General features: G+C 46.8%; 1 protein-coding gene across 3 annotated transcripts in view; it reads left to right on the top strand.

Moving 5' to 3' along the window:
- The first annotated feature begins 472 nt into the window (after positions 1 to 472).
- LOC106612655 (unconventional myosin-Ic) overlaps positions 473 to 14,868 on the top strand; it is a 59,072-nt gene continuing 44,676 nt past the window's right edge. Inside the window, exon 1 of one of the 3 annotated variants that reach the window (XM_045724414.1) lies at positions 473 to 901. In XM_045724414.1, coding sequence (XP_045580370.1) covers positions 809 to 901 — 93 coding nt within the window. In that variant the 5' untranslated portion in view covers positions 473 to 808. Of the gene's footprint in view, positions 902 to 3,981; positions 4,433 to 14,868 lie in introns of those variants that run through there. The other 2 variants (XM_014214041.2, XM_014214045.2) reach the window with 2 other exon arrangements.

Consider the following 14,868-nt stretch of genomic DNA (forward strand, 5'->3'; position numbering starts at 1 on the left):
CAATGGGTTCATCTGTCTACCCCTTGGGAAGAGGAAACCGAAGACACTAGAAACACAAGAGGCACAAGTCTTATTTATTTTTGGAAAGGTGGGGGAGGCATGTGGCGTTTACGCATGTCTCACAGTTGTACAAGGGGCTTTACAAGTAGGCCGTCATTGTAGAGAAGAATTAGTTATTAAATGACTTGTCTAGTTGAATATAAAGGTAAAAAAAAAAAAAATGTAATACAAATATCCAGGGGAAACGTGAGGAAAGAGAGTGGGTTCCTCTGGTGTTTACCCTGTGAACGTTGGGAACGTCCGAGACAGGATGCATGGGTCCAGGAGGAAGCCCTGAGTGCATTGCGCCACAGCGATCTGGTGTGCAGGGACATCAATTATACTGCTGGGCCGGCTGTGGAAAGAGAGCCTGACACTGTGACCATCAACACATATCCTTTGCCTGCTAAGGGGGAATTCGCACTAGAACACTCTGCACAGAAGCAGGAAACATCCTTGTGCTTTGACTGTCTTGGCCTCGTTTGATAACTGAGAAAAGAAGCATACATGTAAATCACTGTATGTGCGGCCAGTAAAATCATATTTTTCTACTTTAGTTTTACTTTTCATTCTTTCTATTGACAGTGTAACAGAAACAGCCTTATTCCTCTCACCGACGCTAAGGGGAGGAATTTTTCCAAACGTGCGAGGGGGGAATTCATTGCTACGCCGTCAGAAGGACCGAGTAAGTGGACAGAGGACAGAGAGAGACAGAGAGCGAGGGATCGAGAAAGAGAGAAGGAAAGAGAGAGAGAGAGAGAGAGCGACCATGATGGAGCTGAGGATCCAGTTGATCCCTACAGGTGAGATCATCCTGTCCCCAGGGAAGAACGGAGAGAGCTTCTGCCACAGCTGCACCAAGGTGAGTCCATCCACTCAATCTGCTCACTCCTCATCCACTTTAAATAACTCGATATCCAAGAGTAGGATTTCCCTAGCCTGGTCCTAGATCTGTTTGTGCTGTCTAGCTAACTTTGCCAACCTTAGCGAGACATCACAAACATATCTGGGACTAGGCTAGGATCAGCCTGTGTGGAAGTTGAGCTGGTGTATCCTTTTAGAGGTTCACTGTGCACGGGGAAACAGTTGGTCACCTTGGCCGCTCACTCTGGTTTTGGCTTGACCACAGGAGGTTGGTGGCACCTTAATTGGGGAGAACAGGCTTGTGGTAATGGTTTCCATGTGTTTGATGCCATTCCATTCGCTCCGTTCCAGCCATTATTGTGAGCCGTCCTCCCCTCAGCAACCTCCAAGCGGCTTGACTATGTACGGTAAATTTGTTTGTGCCAAATAGTTGGCTTGACAGAGTGCAATCGATATCATCCTCATTCGATTTTTCCACTCAGTGCCCGCAGTCAGAAAACACCTGCTAGGCCATTGATCGTGCATGCCGGTCCAGCAGAGTGCCAAGTGAAAAATCTTACATGGGGCTCATAATGTGCTGGCTACGTCAGTGTGTTTGGAGAGGTGTGAAGGGGTGTGAAAACGTCATCCAATGTAAATACAGATTCAGAAAAGTATACAACAGAAAATGAATGGCGGAAAGGCAATTTGAATAAACAAATTAGAAACAATAAGAACATCCAAACCAACTGAATGGTCGATTGCCACTTAAATAATGATATTAACATAACACATTAGCAATGTAAAGAAGAGTGACATGTTTCTCTATGGAATGGGGATTGCACAAGTTCCTGGTGAATGTGAGAGAGTGGTGATAGAGCGAGTGGGACTGAGTCTCCTGTTCACACAATCTAAGGAATGCAGGGTGTGGGGCTTTAAATCAGACAGCATATGGTGAAACAACAGGCTGTGCCATAGAAAGCAGTGCAGGTTCATGGAATGTTGGACTAGTACACAAACCAACTTTGACCAACTTGGATCTTAGGAATAGATAGAGATCTCGAGCGTCCACCCGGTGAGACGTTATTAACTTCATCTGATAAATCTTAGTTCATCATGTTCAGTTTGAGCCGTATGTTCGTTCAGTGAGCAGGAATGGCTAATGACGGGAATGGTACAGAATGTAGGGGAGGAAAAGACAGAGAAATTCCTGAACAGCACATGCGTTTCCCATGCATCCCAACATTCCACCGCGGTCACATCACCCTCTTGTGCCTCTGATTGTGTGTGTGTGTGATTGAACATGTGGACTTGTGAACTGAAGGCGCGTGTAGTGTACGAGTTAATGAGTAGGCATATCATATACACTATTTTCTCATTCCTTATCGAGAAAGGAACAATGCCCTCTTCCAGTTTCACACAGATTCTGTGGCGAGAGACAGAGACACTCCCTGGAGTACAGTCTGTCTTTCCAATGAACAGGGCCTTGTCAACAGGATACAAGCTTTCCTCCCAGCATAACTAAAGCAGAGTGAGGACGGCTAGCAAAACTCGGTGGTGTGAGAGTGAGAGTGAGAGAGAGAGAGAGGTGGGCTACAGTACTGAATCGATCACTACCCCCTCTGGCAGGGGTGCCATATTGCAGTCCATTATCACATACAGGCAGGCAATTGAACTGCAAAGGTCACCTTCACATGGGAAGAGGTGGTGTAATATGACACCATTAAAAATGCTGACAATAATAAAGCAATGCTGACAGTGGACTTTTGTTAAGGTGTACATGCCTCCGACCTGTAGCATACTATGACAAGTAGAATGTCATAATATACTAGAATAACATTAACATTTATAGCAATATCAAATTGTTGAACTTGCTGCCACAGATCTGATTAAAAACGCGCATGGCGGCCACACCCTTTCCAAGAACCACGCAATGCATTGTAGAACGTGGACAGAAGGTGTAGTGACAGGTCTATTGTAGAACGTGGACAGAAGGTGTAGTGACAGGTCTATTGACAGTAGAGGGTAGAAGAACACTACTACAAAGTCAGCGGAGGGAAAGTGAGTTGAATGCCGTCGGCGGTTTTTCTTTTCTCATTCAGGATCATTTTCAACGGCGTATTCTCACCAGTACAACAATATTTACAGACACTCTCAACCCATGTTATTCTTGGGGTAGGAGCTATAGGCAAACATCCCTATAGGCATACAATCCATATAGGCAAACATTGAATAGGCTAATCAAAGCAAGGAAGTGTGCTCTCACAGTGCAACATTAGGTTCACACAGGGCTATCCAATGCAAACAATGCATAGACTACTTCCCATATAGCCTATTAAGTGTTACGCCTGTTGAAAACAGTTTGATGTAAAACAAATTATATCACTCCTTAAGTCTGTGGGATGGGTCTCGAGAACTTCCTGGTATCTCTGCTGCGTTCATAGCCAAGTGTCAAGGTAGTATTTACCATATACGACTGGGAAAATCCACTTGAATGCCCCTCCAAGTCATACTTGCAAGTGGGAAAGTCGTCTATTGCCCCGTTAATGTGCTAGTTGGATCTAGGAAACTCCAAAATGTCTGACTTGCTAACTGGTTGAACGTGGCACGTGCATAATTATAACCAGTTACCATGTGATTGCCACATATAACTTCTGCGCTCCGACTTTCCCACTCGCTGACCTCTGTCGTCACATACTAAGGAAATTACCTCTTGATAAAATAATTTTAAGCAGTTTACTGTAACAACAAAAAATATTCAAAAAAAGCAATCGATTATATGTTTTTGGAATATGATCATTTGTTTACAACCATGACTTTTATACGAATATAACACAATATACCAAATAACACAGACAAACTTTATACACAGGGGTATACACATTTAAACAAAAAATACACAGGCTAAGGTTTCACAGGCATTTAGAATTCACTTTGCTTTTACAAGCATGATAGCTGTTCTTTTAGTTTATGGTTAATGCAGCTTGTTGATCATTAGCCAATCGGCGTTTTTCAACGAGTTCAAAGCACGTGAATGCATCCAACTTGTATTTATCACTTCACAACTGGTAACTACCACGTTCCTAATAGGTTATGAATGCAGCATAAGGGCTGTTGAGTGTTTGAAAGAGGGAGGGGAAATTACTGACATGTTCCACGACTCACCAGGGGACTCAAATACTCAGAATAATATAATCATCATTTTTTTAATGGCTTAAAACTACTGCTGTTGTATATTTGAAGTGTATTTCCTAGACAACGTTACTCTTAAAAAAAGAAAGAAAGTGTAAGATCATTTTAAATAGATGAATAGTGGTGGCTAGTCTTGGCTACTAAGGCTGTGGCGAAAAAACCTTCACTAGAACTACAGCCGCCAGATTGCAGTTGCTTGTTGGATCAGTAACGAGGAACCGCTGAAAGGACTGGTCACACAGAGACGGTGTTGAATCTGGGTTCAACGAGAGACAGAACAGCTTGCCATCTTTTTGTAGCCTACCGGCGAAGAGACATCAGTAACCTACTGTGTCGTATTGACTTCGGCTAATTGAAGGTATGTGTATCTTGAGGTACCTTGTTTCCCCTCCGTTTTCTAAACAGTCTGTTACAAAGTTATTTTGTAGCGGGAAGAAGTTTGCGTGCTTCATATTTGTGACAATGTAGGAAGTCGGCGACGAGGCCATCTGGTTGTAACTACTACGATAAGTATTTTGATTCGCAAATGTATGGGATCATGAGGCTATTAGGAGTGGCTGGCTGTCATGCCATGCGTGATGTAACAACTTTACCACCTGAACAGTTGCCAATCCATGCCCTGTCCTGACTGCTAGCCAGCCAGCCACTCCTAATAGCCTCATGATCCCATACATTTGCGAATCAAAATACTTATCGTAGTAGTTACAACCAGATGGCTCATATAGTGATACTGAACAACCTAACTACACTAAGCTGCCTGGTGGTTTGTGGGTAGCTGTGTGAGTGTATTGGGTGACCTGGGGTTATGTCAACAGGACTGTATACAGGGTTGAGATGTGGCATTGCTCTCCACTTACATCGTATGGCTATATATGTGTAGATACAGTAATAAAAACAGATAAGCCTACAGCTACATCCTGGTGATTTTTGTTTGTTTGTTCAATTGTTGAGTTAGGCAAACACTAAAACCAATCAGTGGTGTTGTCAGTACTTTCTCCCACAACGAACGTCTTGGGGATATTTTGTCTGGTGTTTAACTGTAGCCAAGACTTTCCATTAGACTATCTCAGAGGGATGCTGGGATTTCCCCCCCTCCCTCCCTAAAAAGAAGTAACTCTATAAGGATTCCAGTTTTAGCCCAAGGCAGAACCATTTGGGGGTTGAGCTTTTTCCCAGCTGTCTGCACTCTATGGATATTTAGGCACCTCCCAGCTCGGTCTCACAAAGCTTGAGACTCTGACAGCGGCTTTCACAGAGCCAGATATAACCCTCTGCTTGACACCACCACATTGTTTGCATAATCTCCTTTTTGCATATATCGCTTTGCCATTGGGTAATTCTGTTTTATGTTATTTAAAGACCCACAACCACAACAGCAAATGCTTCTGTCATCAGCTGCTACATGTGACCAGCCAGTATGTGTTGTGTGTGAACTAAATGGTGGTGACATGGGTGGCTCTGCAGACCTCGTCTTGTTGTGACCCTGTTGTCACAGAAGCAGCTGTCAGTGCTGCAGAGCCTTACCCCAGGAGACTTATTGGCTCCACCTGCTTCAGTCTCGGCCTCTTCCACCTGTAACAGGAAACTCTCAGGGCTTACTACTCAAACCTGGCCCCAACATGGCTGCCTGGCTGATGGCCCTGAACCATTTCGTCAACCTCTGACGACACCCACCCCACCCCCCCTCCCCCCATGAAACACTCACCACCAAAGTCACCAACACTGCAGTTTGCTGGATTACCTTGTTAGTTGGAACAGATGATGAACAGTTGGATTTGTACTAGAGACTAATGAACAAAGATGGAGAGGGGATGAGAAGGGAGATTATGTATTAGAATAGGAAAACTCTTGGTGAAATTATAAAACGTCTTGACAACATTCGTCCAGGCCTTGTGAATTAGTGGACCGAGGGACAGCTTGCAAAAGTACTGTACTTTCTCAGTTGCTATGGTTTCACAGGTGTGGCGTGTCACACACGTTCTGCCCAGAGTTTGGAAACCAAGCAACAGGGAGACGGGGCATGTCTGGGACAAGCTGCCCTGAAAACAGTCACGTCGATGGACTTCTGTGTAGTGTTTCATGTTCTGTGTGGACCGCAGGAAGAGTAGCTGCTGCTTTCGCCACAGCTAATAAACGACCAAATACTGTGGTAGACAGTGAGGCCACGCTGATTTTCACACCCTGGTAGGAGTGGAACTGCCAACGGTCATGAGTTAGTGGAGGAGGACATGGAATCTGGGCCACTGCCTGCTTCTGTTTAGATGGCAAAAGTATATGGTCGTCTAGGAAGGGGTGTGGGAAAGACCGACGGAGACGGACAGATGGGAAATGGTGGGAGAAACACACTACTTACTGATTTGGGAGCTCATGTGACAAGTCTGAGAGAGCGAGGGAGCAATGGGTGAAAAGTGAGGAGCGAGAGAATGTGTTTTGTATGCATTTGCTTTTTGTTTGTTTTGAGTCTCGCTCGCGTCAACATACTATTGGTTAGCCGTCTGAGGTATACGTATGAGAGCGGTTTTGGAGAAGGAAGAAGAGGTGGAGGCCGTGCTTGACTTGGGCAGGAGTTCACCGGAGCTGAGTACCGCCACCTCAAATGTTCTACTGCTCGAGCTCCTTTTCCTCTGATAGGATATTAGCTCTAAAGTATTGTGGAGCTCCTGCACCTAAATATAAACAGTACCGGAACCCAAAATGAGTTCCGGCACCTATTTCAGTCCAAGTCAAGCATTGGGTAGAGGAGTGTATGTATGGAATGAGTCAGTCTGGTAGAATGCGAGTCTGGTAGTGAGTCAATGTAGAGTGCTGCGTGTACGCTGGTGAGTCATAAACTGAGCCGGCTGGACGATCTGGAGTTTGTCTCCTTTTAGCTGTGGCTTTTCCACCAGAAATGTCCCGGCCTTCGAAGAGTAGAGTGCCCCGCCCTGCTACCAAGTCCAGCTTCCTATCAGGACCAAACTACTCTCAGACTGGGGAACCCTTCTGGCTCAGTCAAACCTGGATTGTGTTCATTAAGGCACACAGTAACAAAGCTTTTCTAAATGATGCGCAACAGAAAAGGAACATGGGCTTTTTGTTATTGGACGGTTTCAGATAGTACCTCCCTGTTTTGGTCAGTTTTCTTTCCGTTTCGTGCCTAGTGAGCATGACTGGTAGAGTATGATGTCTCTCAGAATTCAAGACCTACACTAGCCCCTCACACACCCACACACACCCACACACACCCACACACACCCACACACACCCACACTGAGAAACCTGACGGACAGGGGTAGAGTAAAGGGTTGTGGGAAGGGAAAGGACAGGGGGTGTGGCTTAGAGATCCTCTTTCCATCGCTAATCCTTCACTTTGTGGTACTTCTGCTCCGTTAAACTAAACATAGGAATTGGTACCAGTTGACCTAGTAAGCCTATAAAATCCATGGGTATGATGCCATGATTTGAATTGTGGTATTATTGCAATATAGGCATTTATAAAGCCTTTTATGAATTAACATTTTGTTCATTGTTCACTTTGAGCTCACTGACTGGAGTGCAAAGTAAAAGCATTTTAGTGGTACATGCGTCCTTGTATCACGATAGTCACCACGTCTTCTCTAACAAATGGGCAACACTTGGACTCAATGCCTTCTATCCAGACTGCAGACTCCTGTAGTTTCAGTACTGCTCTCAGTAACACTTTACTTAAAGCCTGCACGTACAATGCTTTGTAACCTGCTATAAGCATGTATGGCACTTCATAACTACTTTTCTTATTAACTTGTGGCTCGTTGTATTCCAGCCCTCCTGCTCTACTCAGATGAACGAGGTATGTGCTCACTAAGAAAATGGCCCCTTTCTGTGGTAGATAACCTGTAGCCTTATGGACCCATCTCTGTGGACCTGCATGTCTTTGTAGGGCTGTGACGATGCCAGTATCGCAATATTTTGTCCAGTGCAAAAATGAAAACACGATGCAGACCACTCTTGGGTCCTTTAAAAACCTGCTGCAGGTACAATATTGCGTGCTCTAACTTGGGAAATAAATGTGACTCTGGGTGACAGCAGAATGAGGTTTGTTTCCAATATTAGGAACGTTTTTCCTAAAGAAGTTAAATCCACTTTGTTTTGTTTCCTTGCCGTGATACTGGTCTCGTCCCGGCCGTTCTTCTTTACCCAATGACTGTACAACACTCATAGCCTGTAAATGGCCCATGTGCTCCCTCTCTGCTGGCACACCTACCTATTGTGTCACACTGGGTTGGTTCCCACACACTCTGTACCAGCTAGAGCCCTACCAGTCCGCCTTCCTGTTGTGTGTATTGTGGTCCTCTGGGAAGTTAAACAGGCATGGATATACCCTGGTTCCAGATCTGTTTTGTGTTGTTTTACCAACTCCTCATTGTCATTGCCACCTTTTTGTGGAGACGGCACAAACGGATCTGGGACCAGGCTAGCATGGAACGTTGGATACAGTGACTGTACATAAACTTAGTTCCTTTCAGTGGGGTTGCCATCGCTGGGACCTTGGCCAGCAACACTGTGCCTGCCTGCCCATCCCCCCCCGCTCTTCCTGATTGGCCAGCCTGCCAGCCCTGCACGTTAACCTTTACCCAGCTACACTCCATGACAGCCTGGGCCGTAAGCCGACTGCAATCCCAACCAGGTGTGTCCTTGTGTTGTCTCAACCCTGTACTGTCAATCACTCAACGTGATGTAGGAGGGGAGGGGAGGGGGAGAGTATGGGTCATTGGGAAAACTAATATTCAGGCCAGATGGATTGTTACAGGGCTGCGTTCAGCAGGACATGACGTTGTGGAATGTTGCAGATGAAGGTCACAAGTAAAGCTGAGGTGATTCCATATGCCCAGCTGTCATGGTTGTAGCCCGATCAAGAGGACCGACCGCTTCGCTGAGCTCTCGCGCGATCAGGCTCCTTCCACCAGTGTAGCATGTTTGTTCTACGTCATATATTTCTATCTGCAGGCCAGCCACCCACCCACAGGTGGCGGTGTGGAGGGGCGGTAGTAGTAAAACTAGTAGGAAGTGTCTCCTCTGACTGTCAGGTAATGGATTGATGAATGTCGACGCAATTACAGTAGAGCCCCTGGATTGGAAAACCCATTAGTCAAACAAGCACAATGAGTTTACCACTGATAGGATCAATTAAATGTAGGGCTGTGAATTAGACATGGATATTGCAAAGTTCCTCTGCCAGCACCAACAGACCTCCTTTTATCTCTTCTGATACATGTAATTACACTTGACGTAGCATCTGTTCAAACGAGACTTTCCAATACCGCAATTCCAGTGTACTATCACATACTCACTGAAATCCTTTTTGCTTTTCATTCAGCTGCAACCGATGTGAGTCTTCCTGTTTCAAACGGAGCAGGGCGTGATAAGAGCTTGGCCCGGGTGCGAGGGAGAGAGCGAACGAAGGCAAACACACACTAGCCTCAGCTCACTCTATGGGACATGTAGAGGTACATTCATATCACGCCCAAGTCTACGTCCAGGTTGGGTTTAACTCTGCTCTTACTGCACGGAGCTGTTCCTTCAGTGTGATCCACCTATAGGCCTGTGTCTCTCAATAAGCTCCTGTCAGCAGTCATCTGATCCTCTAACTCTGTCCTGACTGGTCCCTTCGGAGAGGAGCCAGCTAAGCCCTGTGTGTTCAGGCCCTGTCTCTCTCTCTCTGCCTCAGGGTGTGTGTGTGTGAAAATAAGTGTGTATTGTCATGTAAGCAGCCTGACTCTTCGCTGTGAGTGGTTGGGGACAAGGTTCCAGAGACGTTGCGATGTGAAGTGCGTTTGTCCCCAGCCTGTTGAGAGCTTCCGTTGGAAAGAGGCTGTGCTTGTTCATGCCTGCTCTGTGGGGCCCCTGTTGAAGCCCAGTTCCAAGCCTCACCTTTCGTCATTCCTAGATTGCTCAATTTATTGCAAAGTCAAACCACACACACTCGCATCACATTGTGGGTTTAATTACAATTCACCCTTCTGCAAAGTTAGTGTGTGTGTGTGTCATTGCGTTGGACAATATGGATACTCTAGTATTGAACCATATGCACAAAGCAGCTCTGAGTAGGAATGCTGATCTAGGATCAGTTTTTCCTTTCTAATCATAATGAATGAGAGGGGACCTGGTCCTAGGTCAGTACTCTTACTCTGATACCCTGCATGAGTATGGGCCCCGCTCTGTTGGGCTCCTGTCCCCTTGTCCGTAACCTGCTGTCCTATATGTTCCTATGAGCAGCCTAACGATAATCGGAGCCTGTGTGTCTGGGTGTGGCCGGGTGTGCTGCCTGCCTGGCAGTGTCTGCAGCTGGGAGTCAATGTGGTATGTTGTAACACTGTTGGTTAGAGAAGTGAGGAGAAATTTTGACAACTCGCCATAAGTGCTTCTGATTCCCTCCGTTTTACAGTGGATCTGTGACAGTAGGCAAAGCATAAACATCTCTAAACAAACTGACACACGACCTTTCACCCCGCACTGCCGGAGAGGAAGGAAATGTCCTCGCTCCCTCGTGTATTTAGCTCGGGGAGGATGGAGGGACAAGGGGACTGAATGGAGGAGTTGAGGAAAGGGTGTGCTGCCAGTATTGGTATTCGATCGCTATAGATGATGGGGAGCGTAGATGAGCAGGGATGGAAGCGTGTATGTAAACTGTACTTTATACCCCTCAGCCTGCTGCTTGCTGCCGGTTGCGGGAGCTGCCCATATAAGGCCGTGTGGGTATAAATAAGCCTGAGAGGGCCCCTCTAGCCTGGGGGAGGAGACCAGGGAGGGAGGGAGGACGGGCCCCTCTAGCCTGGGGGAGGAGACCAGGGAGGGAGGACGGGCCCCTCTAGCCTGGGGGAGGAGACCAGGGAGGGAGGGAGGGAGGGAGGACGGGCCCCTCTAGCCTGGGGGAGGAGACCAGGGAGGGAGGGAGGACGGGCCCCTCTAGCCTGGGGAGGAGACCAGGGAGGGAGGACGGGCCCCTCTAGCCTGGGGGAGGAGACCAGGGAGGGAGGGAGGGAGGACGGGCCCCTCTAGCCTGGGGGAGGAGACCAGGGAGGGAGGGAGGACGGGCCCCTCTAGCCTGGGGGAGGAGACCAGGGAGGGAGGGAGGGAGGACGGGCCCCTCTAGCCTGGGGGAGGAGACCAGGGAGGGAGGGAGGACGGGCCCCTCTAGCCTGGGGGAGGAGACCAGGGAGGGAGGGAGGGAGGACGGGCCTACTTGTACTGTACTTTATGAGTTCCAGCTGCATGGAGCAAGCCAATGATGTGCACAGCAGTCTCCCAGATACTGAGACGGGGACGAAAGGCTGTTGGGAGGTCCTCCTACTGCGAGTCTCAGCTCGCCCCTGTTGACTCCAAAGGCTTGTTTGCTGTGTGTGTGTGTGTGTGAGTGAGTGAGAGAAACTGCCTTTGTTGGTTGACTTGTCATTGAGCTGTTGTGCTGAGGCTTGGGTCAGGCTCACCTCAACGGAGATGATCGGTGTGGGAAACGTGGTGATTCATCACTTTAGCACTGTAGCCTCTAAACGAGGAAGTGTTAGAAAAGCTGACCCCAGATCAGGGTGAGGCCTTACTGCGAGGTACATGGCTGCCCCCTTCACCTCGCCCGCACAGAGGAATCTCCACGGATAGGTTTAGAGACTCTGTGTGTGTGTGTGTGTGCGCTGAAACCACTTCCTCCTCCTCATTTCTGCTGTGGTAATGGAGAGGGAGAGAGAGAGAGAGAGAGAGAGGGAGAGAGAGAAGGGCTAGTCCGGTTCAGCTGGTTGGCTGGGATCATGTCTTTATGGAATACTGGAGACAGTTTAGGAAATGCCTGCACAGCCCAAAGTGCTGGCTCCGCAGAAAAGCTGTGTGTGTGTGTGTGTGTGTGTGTGTGTGTGTGTGTGTGGCAGGGTGTCTCTTGGCGAGAAGGAGAGGCAATCAGACGTGCAGACTGTGTGCGTGCGTGCGACAGCGCTCTATTTTGGCCCGTTTGCTTCCGTTACCCTGGCAAGAGAACTGCCGTAACATTGCTTTGTCTAACTATCCTTGGTGACCAGATAAGCGGCGGCAGTAGAACCCTCTGTAGAGAGAGAACTGGGGGCTGTAATAACTGTAGATCTCTGTAGAGAGAGAACTGGGGGCTGTAATAACTGTAGATCTCTGTAGAGAGAGAACTGGGGGCTGTAATAACTGTAGATCTCTGTAGAGAGAGAACTGGGGGCTGTAATAACTGTCAGTAGAACCCTCTGTAGAGAGAGAACTGGGGGCTGTAATAACTGTCAGTAGAACCCTCTGTAGAGAGAGAACTGGGGGCTGTAATAACTGTAGAACTCTCTGTAGAGAGAGAACTGGGGGCTGTAATAACTGTAAATCTCTGTAGAGAGAGAACTGGGGGCTGTAATAACTGTAAATCTCTGTAGAGAGAGAACTGGGGGCTGTAATAACTGTAAATCTCTGTAGAGAGAGAACTGGGGCGCTGTAATAACTGTACATCTCTGTAGAGAGAGAACTGGGGGCTGTAATAACTGTACATCTCTGTAGAGAGAGAACTGGGGGCTGTAATAACTGTAAATCTCTGTAGAGAGAGAACTGGGGGCTGTAATAACTGTAAATCTCTGTAGAGAGAGAACTGGGGGCTGTAATAACTGTAAATCTCTGTAGAGAGAGAACTGGGGGCTGTAATAACTGTAAATCTCTGTAGAGAGAGAACTGGGGGCTGTAATAACTGTACAGGCTCTCTGTAGAGAGAGAACTGGGGGCTGTAATAACTGTAAATCTCTGTAGAGAGAGAACTGGGGGCTGTAATAACTGTAAATCTCTGTAGAGAGAGAACTGGGGGCTGTAATAACTGTAAATCTCTGTAGAGAGAGAACTGGGGGCTGTAATAACTGTAAATCTCTGTAGAGAGAGAACTGGGGGCTGTAATAACTGTAAATCTCTGTAGAGAGAGAACTGGGGGCTGTAATAACTGTAAATCTCTGTAGAGAGAGAACTGGGGGCTGTAATAACTGTACATCTCTGTAGAGAGAGAACTGGGGGCTGTAATAACTGTAGATCTCTGTAGAGAGAGAACTGGGGGCTGTAATAACTGTAAATCTCTGTAGAGAGAGAACTGGGGGCTGTAATAACTGTAAATCTCTGTAGAGAGAGAACTGGGGGCTGTAATAACTGTAAATCTCTGTCGAGAGAGAACTGGGGGCTGTAATAACTGTAAATCTCTGTCGAGAGAGAACTGGGGGCTGTAATAACTGTAAATCTCTGTCGAGAGAGAACTGGGGGCTGTAATAACTGTAAATCTCTGTAGAGAGAGAACTGGGGGCTGTAATAACTGTAAATCTCTGTAGAGAGAGAACTGGGGGCTGTAATAACTGTAAATCTCTGTAGAGAGAGAACTGGGGGCTGTAATAACTGTAAATCTCTGTCGAGAGAGAACTGGGGGCTGTAATAACTGTAAATCTCTGTCGAGAGAGAACTGGGGGCTGTAATAACTGTAAATCTCTGTCGAGAGAGAACTGGGGGCTGTAATAACTGTAAATCTCTGTAGAGAGAGAACTGGGGGCTGTAATAACTGTAAATCTCTGTCGAGAGAGAACTGGGGGCTGTAATAACTGTAAATCTCTGTCGAGAGAGAACTGGGGGCTGTAATAACTGTAAATCTCTGTCGAGAGAGAACTGGGGGCTGTAATAACTGTAAATCTCTGTAGAGAGAGAACTGGGGGCTGTAATAACTGTGTAAATCTCTGTAGAGAGAGAACTGGGGGCTGTAATAACTGTGTAAATCTCTGTAGAGAGAGAACTGGGGGCTGTAATAACTGTGTAAATCTCTGTAGAGAGAGAACTGGGGGCTGTAATAACTGTGTAAATCTCTGTAGAGAGAGAACTGGGGGCTGTAATAACTGTGTAAATCTCTGTAGAGAGAGAACTGGGGGCTGTAATAACTGTGTAAATCTCTGTAGAGAGAGAACTGGGGGCTGTAATAACTGTGTAAATCTCTGTAGAGAGAGAACTGGGGGCTGTAATAACTGTGTAAATCTCTGTAGAGAGAGAACTGGGGGCTGTAATAACTGTGTAAATCTCTGTAGAGAGAGAACTGGGGGCTGTAATAACTGTGTAAATCTCTGTAGAGAGAGAACTGGGGGCTGTAATAACTGTGTAAATCTCTGTAGAGAGAGAACTGGGGGCTGTAATAACTGTGTAAATCTCTGTAGAGAGAGAACTGGGGGCTGTAATAACTGTGTAAATCTCTGTAGAGAGAGAACTGGGGGCTGTAATAACTGTGTAAATCTCTGTAGAGAGAGAACTGGGGGCTGTAATAACTGTGTAAATCTCTGTAGAGAGAGAACTGGGGGCTGTAATAACTGTGTAAATCTCTGTAGAGAGAGAACTGGGGGCTGTAATAACTGTGTAAATCTCTGTAGAGAGAGAACTGGGGGCTGTAATAACTGTGTAAATCTCTGTAGAGAGAGAACTGGGGGCTGTAATAACTGTGTAAATCTCTGTAGAGAGAGAACTGGGGGCTGTAATAACTGTGTAAATCTCTGTAGAGAGAGAACTGGGGGCTGTAATAACTGTGTAAATCTCTGTAGAGAGAGAACTGGGGGCTGTAATAACTGTGTAAATCTCTGTAGAGAGAGAACTGGGGGCTGTAATAACTGTGTAAATCTCTGTAGAGAGAGAACTGGGGGCTGTAATAACTGTGTAAATCTCTGTAGAGAGAGAACTGGGGGCTGTAATAACTGTGTAAATCTCTGTAGAGAGAGAACTGGGGGCTGTAATAACTGTGTAAATCTCTGTAGAGAGAGAACTGGGGGCTGTAATAACTGTGTA

The sequence above is a fragment of the Salmo salar genome, chromosome ssa09 (assembly GCF_905237065.1).
Source record: "Salmo salar chromosome ssa09, Ssal_v3.1, whole genome shotgun sequence".
Taxonomy (NCBI): domain Eukaryota; kingdom Metazoa; phylum Chordata; class Actinopteri; order Salmoniformes; family Salmonidae; genus Salmo; species Salmo salar.